At 37.2% G+C, this 9,262-nt stretch overlaps 1 protein-coding gene across 3 annotated transcripts in view; it reads left to right on the top strand.

Annotated features, from left to right (window-relative positions):
* The window catches only part of LOC144972469 (uncharacterized), a 151,063-nt gene extending 142,963 nt beyond the window's left edge, over positions 1 to 8,100 (top strand). For 2 of the 3 annotated variants that reach the window (XM_078913668.1, XM_078913669.1), the window contains exon 2: positions 6,378 to 8,100. In XM_078913668.1, the coding sequence (XP_078769794.1) occupies positions 6,378 to 7,187 (810 nt within the window). In that variant the 3' untranslated portion in view covers positions 7,188 to 8,100. The remainder of the gene's footprint in view (positions 1 to 6,377) is intronic. The other variant, XM_078913670.1, reaches the window with a different exon arrangement.
* The last annotated feature ends 1,162 nt before the right edge of the window (positions 8,101 to 9,262 follow it).

The raw sequence follows: 9,262 nt of genomic DNA, 5'->3' as shown, positions 1-9,262 counted from the left end.
TCACAACTTTTCCCCCCCGGGGAAGATAACGGACCAAAAACAAAACTTGTGAAAAACCAAAAATTTTTTATAGCCCTTTTTAAAACATTTAATTGAGAAAACCCAAAACGGATGGCAAAAAAAAATAAAAAAGGGCCGATGACTCTTTTTCATACTATCAAATAATAAAAAATCCCTTTGGCCAAGGAGTTCACAACATTGCCATCCGGAAGTATAACGGACCAACACACAAACTCTGTGTAACCATGAACTTTTATAGTCTGGTTAATACAGTTTAGTGAGAACAACTCACAAACGCGGATGGCAAAAAACAATAACAAAGGCCTGAGTGACGTCATCTGCATACTATCTATAGATAGAATGCGCTTGGCCAAGGAGTTCACAAACATTGCCATCCGGAAGTATAACGGACCAACACACAAACTCTGTGTAACCATGAACTTTTATAGTCTGGTTAATACAGTTTAGTGAGAACAACTCACAAACGCGGATGCAAAAACAATAACAAAGGCCTGAGTGACGTCATCTGCATACTATCTATAGATAGAATGCGCTTGGCCAAGGAGTTCACAACATTGCCATCCGGAAGTATAACGGACCAACACACAAACTCTGTGTAACCATGACATTTTATAGTCAGGTTAATACAGTTTAGTGAGAACAACTCACAAACGCGGATGGCAAAAACAATAACAAAGGCCTGGGTGACGTCATCTGCATACTATCTATACTTAAAGCTGATTTTCAAGGGTCCAGGTCGATACGACATGAAACCATCATGACACGGTTGGTCACATATCATTAAAATCAATTCATTGACATGCTTATCAAAAAAAAAAGGAAATTGAAAAATGAAAAGAAAAAAAGGAAGATAATGATAATAATAATGAAAAAAGAAAAAGCCTTAGATGTCCTCTGAACTTTTTTGAAGTCTTAAATTTTACGACGTTTCGATATGATGGGCAGACATCAGCGTTTTTGGTGGATGAGGGGATCAAAATAATAATTTCAGGTAAAAAGGAAAAAGATAAGAAAGGTGTGTTTTAGGTAGTCTCGGTTTCGGTCTCTCTCTCTCTCTCTCTCTCTCTCTCTCTCTCTCTCTCCTCCCTCTCTCTCTCTCTCCTCCCTCTCTCTCTCTCTCTTCCCCCCCCCTCTCTCTCTCTCTCTCTTCCTCTCTCTATCTCTATCTCTCTCCATCTGTGTGTGTATGTGTGTGTGTGTGTGTGTGTGTGTGTGTGTGTGTTAATGAGGTGTCTATATTGTTTGTAGGCACGTTAGCACGTTTTGAAATATTGACAGTATGGTGGATGGGTGGCATAGAAGATAGACCTCTCATAAGTCCAATATTTTTGACAATCCTCCAACCCTTCCCACCCCCTTCCCCATAAAACATCCTCCTCCCCACCCACCCTACTATTCTCCAGCCGCATTGTTGATGCTATACGTTTAAGTAAAATACTCCCCAATTCTAGTTGTATTTATAAGTTATATTGACCATATTGTGAAAGTGTTTCTTTATTATGAATTTTAAAAATAGTTTTAGGATTGTTCATTACTTACTTCTTGTTAACAATGGACTCGCTATTGGTTTGCCAGAAATATGGGACTTTCTACTTTCTGCCCATGCGAGAGAGAACATTCAAACAGTCCCACAACATATCACCCTAGCATTTCCAATCCCGCCCTATGGATGGTATGCGTTTAAATAAAATACCCACCAATTCCGCCCACCAGATCGTTTTTGTTGTTTTTTGGGGTTTTTTACAAAAGGGTTTTACGTGCTTGCGACACATTAAGGTCATATCAGCGCCATCCCTCACCAGATCAATCAAACCAACACACAAAACTTTGAGTGACCTTAAAGCTTAAACGTTTATAGCATGATAGAACTATTAATGTTATAATGGCTCCAAATCAGCGGACTAAAAACAATCATGAAGAGACAGTGTCCACCTTATTCATTCCATGAACAGGAAAATCTCTCTATCTATCTACTAATCACTCAAACCAACACTCACACCGTCCTACATGTTTGACCGTCACCCCCCCCCCCTCCGCGCTATCCCACCATTTTCCCCCAATTCGACCAATTTATATCCCCTTCCTCCCTCCACCACCCACCCACCCTCCTAATCTACAATGTCCAATCACTCAAACCAAACACGACCAGTGCCTGTCTTTTCGGACGTGAGCGTGTCCTCTATAATAGTACTCACCGTCAACTGGGTATCGTTCAAGAGACTCTTGTCTCGCTTCTTTTGTAAACTACAAGGGTCCTTCAAGTAACCGTGCCATTAGCGGTACACTACCGTACACTGACAAAAAGCTTTTCGCCACGTTTTAACTTTAGCCGGAATACTAACGAAAGAATGAAAATGGAGAGGTTTCGGATGGGAACAATAAAGACAACAGACGTTTCGTGTTTCCCCTTTATCAACAAAACACGATGAATCAAACACTAAGGACGAATGAGATATTATGTGTGAATGGCGTGGTTAAAAAACCCTTGCTATACCAGTTAACTGCCGTGCGTATTTAAAAATTTGGCCAAAAAACTCGTCCTTAAAATATCAATCGATTTAAATGACCTCCGTCTTGGTGAAAACTCTCAAACTTGAGACAGTCGCGAAGTAAATAAAGCCGGTCCTTTTTATTCGATCGATATTCGCTGTAAAAGTTTTCCAGCCAAATGCTAGAAATTACGTTCAGCAGGTTGAACTGCGCTGCCTTACCTGTTAGAAAAAGAAAAACATCCCTTTAAAAATTGTGGCCAGAAAACTCCTCCTTCAAATATCGAGCCGTCATCTTGGTGATATAAACTAATTTTACTCTCAATTGGTTACTTATCTATAATATACTGCCGCACTCTGGAAAAACCTAGATTTGAAAATTTGACCACAAAACTCGTCCTTCAAACATCGATCGATTTAAATGATCCTCATCTTGGCAAAAACTCTCAAACCTGGGACTTCACGAAGTCCCAGGTTTGAGAGTTTTCGCCAAAATGGGGGTCATTTTAATCGATCGATATTCGAAATGCGAGTTTTTTGTCCAAAATTTTTGAAAACGTGTTTTGTCGGAGTACGGCAGTGCGGCGGACGCTGGACGCGTGCTGACTAATGAGGTAGATTGGCACATATCTATGTTGGAAGAATAGAATGGGACAACCTCACCGGCAAGGCTGGGAGGAGAGTAGAGTCCTTCAGTCGTTTAGTGATGGATGGATGGATTGATTGATGGATGGATGGATGGGTGGATGGTGGTGGGATGGACAGGTGGGTGAGTGGGTGGATAGATTGATGGATGGATGGATGAATAGATGGATGAATGGATGGGCGGATGGATAATAATGATATAATGATATATGATGATGATGATAATAATAATAATAATAATAATAATAATAATGAATAATAATAATAATAATATAATAATAATAATAATAAATAAATAATAATAATAAATAAATAATAATAAATAATAAATAAATAAATAAATAATAAATAAATAAATAAATAAATAAATAAATAAATAAATAATAAATAAATAATAATAAATAGTAAATGATAAATAAATAAATAAAATGATTTAATGTAAATGATAAATAATCAATGTATGATGATGATGATGATGATGATGATGATGATGATGGTGATGATACTATCCTAATGGTAGTCGTAATAATAATATAATAATAATAATAATAATAATAAATAATAATAATAATAATAATAATAATAATAATATAATAAAATAATAATAATAATAGTTTGGTAGCTACTTCAGCCTATAACCTCGGCTGCAGCCCCAAAAAACTTTACCTGAACGCTTTTATTTTAGAAAACTCACGTACGAAAACTTCGGAAAGTAAACTCGGAAACTTTGTTATAAAAGGGCGGCTGTCGATTATTTTGTTGTTCATCACATTGATCAGACCCAGTGGCCTCCTTTGTGTTGCCCTCGTTATTTGGGACACAATTTTAGAAATCAAGAAAAAAAAACCCCAAAAAACACATTTTATTAAAAATTTGGCCAGAAAATCGTATTCCAAATATCGACTGATTAAAGTGACCCTTATCTTGTCAAAATCTCTCAACTCTGAGATTAAAAACTCTTAAACCTGGGACTTCTTTTTTAGAGTTTTGGACAGGATGAGGTTTATTTTAATCGCACGATATTTGGATGACGAGTTTTTTGGCCAAAAGATTTTTTAAATGTGTTTTATATTTTATTTATTTGTACGTTTTTTTCTGAGAGCGGTAGAATTGAGATTGACTGTGCCGATGTCGTCAACGTTATTCTACGGCACGTTTGGGACAATAGTGTTTGTACGAACTGTCTGCTGGATTTGAATGGGCGTGGTGGTGGGGGGGGGGGGGGGGGGGGGAGAGAATGGAAGGGGGAGAGAAGAGTGATGGTGTGTGTGTGTGTGTGTGGTGTGTGTGAGAGAGAGAGAGAGAGAGAGAGAGAGAGAGAGAGAGAGATGTGGGGGGAGGGGGAAGGGCGTCCTTATTAACATCATTGTGTTCAATGGCCCAATTTTAACTACAACAAAAATAATTAAACCAATATTATAATGATTTATTTTACACACACACACACACGACACACACACACACACATACATACACACTCACGCGCATACGTAGACACACAAAACAAACAAAACATAAAATATGAAGAAGAAGACAAGGACCGATTGAATACAGATCGATAGAGGCGCCCTGGCCACGTCTTCATCCATCCAAGTCCTGTCACCTAAATTGTTATCATCACAATGCAGGAAATGCTCTCAACCCAATGGATAGAACGAAATTGACGTCATTCGGCTCTTTGTTTCTGATTTTAGACAGCCCTTATAACGAATCGTTCTCATTGAATTTCAATCACAATCACACTTTACATAGTTTGGTGCGTTGGTACGTTATAACCGGCTGGCGGATTTTATAATGTTTAATTAATAGTTGACCAAATTTGTTGTTGTTGGTAATATCTACGAATTCTGGTGGGAGAGTGTTCCATTCCTTGATTGTTCTTGGGAAGAAACTGTTTTTACATTTGTTGGTTCTGTGTGTTGGAATTGTGAACTTACTGCTATGATAATTTATTGTGAATGTATCTACAGTGTTGTTTTGTGAAATATTGTGGTAGGTCTTTGTTATTGTTTTTAGACAGCCGTTTTAACGAGTCGTTCTTACTGAGTGTCTATCACAATCTGACTTTAAATTTACACATACTTTGGTGTGTTGGTACTTTAAAACCGGTTGGCAAATGCTGTGGGTATTTTAGCTAAAAGCATAACATCAATAGTAGACGGGCCCGATTACAAAACTGTTTAATCAAGCCGATAATGCGTGGCTCTTGGCTTCAAGAGTATGACGTTACGATTTGTCGCTGAAGTCAAGCAATATTTACCGTAGTCAGTGAGTCAGTGGGTGGCGGATGGGGTGACAGTGGTCTGGGGGGGAAAATAAACTAAAAATTCTATTCTGGTCCCGATGTCGTGTCCTTGGGTAAGACAATTTACAATCATTATCCCGGTCGACTACGGTTCAGGTGGTAATGAGTACCTGGCTATAGGCAGTGACGGATACTGGAAGAGATTTGGGTATAAAAATGACGCCTAACAAATCGAGCTCGTTATCAGAACTACTAACAAATCAAGACCTATAATATTTTTCGAGATTTTTTCTGACCCCCCCCCCCCCTTGTCCACCCAGCAGTGATTGGGTAGCTGGATCTGTTAGATCTGGCGGAAAGTACTTTACAATAAACTAGCGTTCTATCCAAAGGATATCAACCCATTGCTATAGTCCATTTCTCGCTCTAGAGACAGGGATAAAGTCCGACTCCATGGGTCTATTGGATTTGAAGGACTTAAAAAAATATGTTTATATTAAGTCAAGCCTGATTACTAATCCAAATAGTTGTGGTCACATTGTTGTAACGGAAATACTAGCATACAAACTTCAAATTGAATTATCTCTATTGCAACAGTCATAGATATAATCAAGTTGAGTACTCATTTACACCCGAGTCAAGCGCATTGCGTGTTTTATCGCCAGAATCTATCTTTTCCCTTAACTCACTCAACCCTAGAGATTTTTGCTACTTTTCGAAATTGGAAAAATTGTATTAAAAATGAGCCTGTACAGAGATAGTTTTATTGAACTACCATTAACATGCACAAACTAAAAACATTAGTTTTGATATTACGCATATAATTTGTCCCAGAAAAATGAAATAAATAGGCATGGGGTAAAACTAACCCCGGGTATACTACGGATATAGTCGGTGTTAGGGTTGAGTGAGTTAAATTAATTTCTACCAAATTCAACTAAATTTTCTTTTTTCTTTCTTTTTTTCTCAATTTCCAGACCATGACCTCGGGTCGAGAGGTGAGCTACGCAATGGATTTAGAATTCACAGACGACCTCAGCCCAGACGCTTCCATTTGGGACGACCAATCATACACCGGAAATGACGTCGGGCTTCCCCTGCGCAAGCGCAACAACGGCGGCGGTAAACGGGAAAACCCCGGATCGCCTTCAGATTCCAGCAGTTCCAACATGGACGAGCCTTCAGAGAAAAAAGCTCGCGGTGGCAAAAAGTCCACGCGGCGACGGAAGGGAGTCAACGCCAGAGAACGCAACATACGACGATTGGAGAGCAATGAGCGGGAACGAATGCGAATGCACTCTTTGAACGATGCTTTTCAGGGTCTACGGGAAGTTATACCACACGTCAACTTAGACCGTAAGTTATCCAAGATAGAAACCCTCACGCTGGCCAAAAACTACATCAAGGCGCTTTCCAACGTCATCTGCGGCATGCGCGGTGAAGATCCTCCTTACAAATTCGACGATGTCGTGAATAATAACGATAATGACAATGATAATGAAGACGCTGATGTAGGCGTGGATGATGAGTATGACGAAGCGTGGGATAACATTAATGTGGAGGATGTGAGAGGAAGTAATGGAATGAAAGTGAATAATAATAACAATAATAATAATAATAACAACAACAACAACAACAATAATAATAATCATAATGATAATAGTCATAGCAAATACAGTTCTAGCAGTTTACATAGTAATAATAGTAGTAATAATACATCATCTTCTCGGACCAATAGCAACAGCAGTAGCCGGAGCAGCGGAAGTGGAATCGGAAGCGCTTTTTGATGACGCGCATGCTCCAACATTCATCTATTCATTTGTTCATTCGGTCATCGTCATTCCTTCCTATCATTCGCAACTCGTTCAATTCCGACAAAATGCCATTTTCTCTATTCATTCATTCTTAAAACTCGTCCATTCCGTCAGATATTCAGCCATTCATTTATTCATTCACCCATTCATTATTCTTGACAGAAACCCGAAAGGAAACGAAATCATATGTCAGTTTCTTCAAGGACGGAAATTTTATTTTCATCACTTCCCCTTCTTTATAATCCAAATTCTCACCGTATTTCTGGGATCTTAAAATTCTGATTATATTAAAGAAATACAAAAAGATCACCTGAAACGAAATTGGAATGAGAAATGAGTTCCCATTGGAACAAATTGTGATTTTTATTCTGGTTTGCATTCAGTTCCATATTTTCCGACCTTTTTGAGGGAAATCTTGATTAATATAAAATACGACAAACTCATCAACAAGAAAGCTTATGAAACGAAATTGGATTTCTAATTGGAAGAATTTCATTTTTTTTCTTATTTCAAACGAATTTCAAATTCTTTACTGATGACAAGCAGTTGTTCTGTTGTGAATGATAATTCATTCCAGTAACCACCCCACACCAAAGCAATCATAGCTCTCCAACTACTTCACGCTTCTGAAACCGGGATGTACTCCAGTCTTCACGGACACAAGCGGGACTTTCTTCGGAAGGAAATTAGAATATTATTCATTATCATAACATTCCAATAGGATTTCCAGGTATTAACGACTAGTCGAATATCCAAAGTTTCAGAAACTGGGACGAGCTCCCAAATTACCAATCCGGACTTCTTCGTCTTCTTGTTTGTTTTAACCATTTCAGGGCCGTACTCAAGAAAAAAAACGCATTAAAAAAGTTGGCCACCCCCCCCCCCCCCCCCAAAAAAAAAAAAAAAAAAACAACAAAAAAAACAACAAACAAAACAAACAAACAAAACAAAACAAAACAAAAACAACAAAAAAAAAAACAAAAAAAAAACGCTTGCTTTAATTATCGATCGATTTAAATGGCTCAAAAGGGTCATTTAAATCAATCGATATTTGAAGGATGAGTTTTCTGGCCAAATTTTCAAATCAGTGTCTTTCCACGGTCAATAAGTGGTTAATTCTCAAAGGACTAAATCACAAAGTCATTCATTGCTCACCACGTTTACTAATACGTTAAATTCCTTCTAAGAAAAAAAATTATTACACACCAATTCCATAGGCCATATTATTATTTAAGATTATTACACATGTTATGCTCGTAGTCCACTGCTAAAATTAATGATTCATCGCCATCAACAATGATAATCGATAAGCATTTTCGTTCAAATATTTTTTTAAATCAAAGGTTTCATTATTTGGCTCCATTGTCTAATATCCAAATTGCACCCTTCCGCCACGACATCACAAGAGCATTCCATGAAGGAATCTTATAGATAAGTCATCAAACAAGATATCTGATGTCAACAAAAAATCACCCATGTTGTCCAAGTGAGAAATTTTGGGGGTTAATAATCTTTATATATAGATATATAGAAACACAAAAACGATGAGGAATCGAACCAAGCAGTCATGGCCGCATTTAACCCTTTGACATGTGATGCCATTTTATCCACAGCTTGAGGGGTTCGATTTCATAAAATCTGACTTAATTCATTACCGTTTTCACCAAGAGAGCAGTAACAGCAATGCGATTGAGTGTGTGTCCCATCGCTGTATCTGTTATCTTGATGGAAAAAAAGGTAATAATATCTGTAGGCATATTTATGAATGAATACATATGATGGAAGGCATTAAGATTTGAAAGGAAATGATCAATTCAGACCTTGAATGGTTCAATAGTCATCTTCATTATTATTATTATTATTATATATTAATTATTATTATTATTATTATTATTATTATTATTATTATTATTATTATTATTATTATTATTATTATTATTATTATTATCATCATTATTATTATCATTATTATTAACCTCATTTTCATCATCATCATCATCATCATCATCATCATCATCATCATCATCATCATCATATTATACAATAAT

The sequence above is a fragment of the Berghia stephanieae genome, chromosome 5 (genome assembly GCF_034508935.2).
Source record: "Berghia stephanieae isolate SIO BIC M18660-M18661 chromosome 5, UCSD_Bste_1.3, whole genome shotgun sequence".
NCBI lineage: Eukaryota > Metazoa > Mollusca > Gastropoda > Nudibranchia > Aeolidiidae > Berghia > Berghia stephanieae.
Note: the sequence above shows the minus strand (reverse complement) of the source record. Positions and strands in the feature narration are given on the sequence as shown.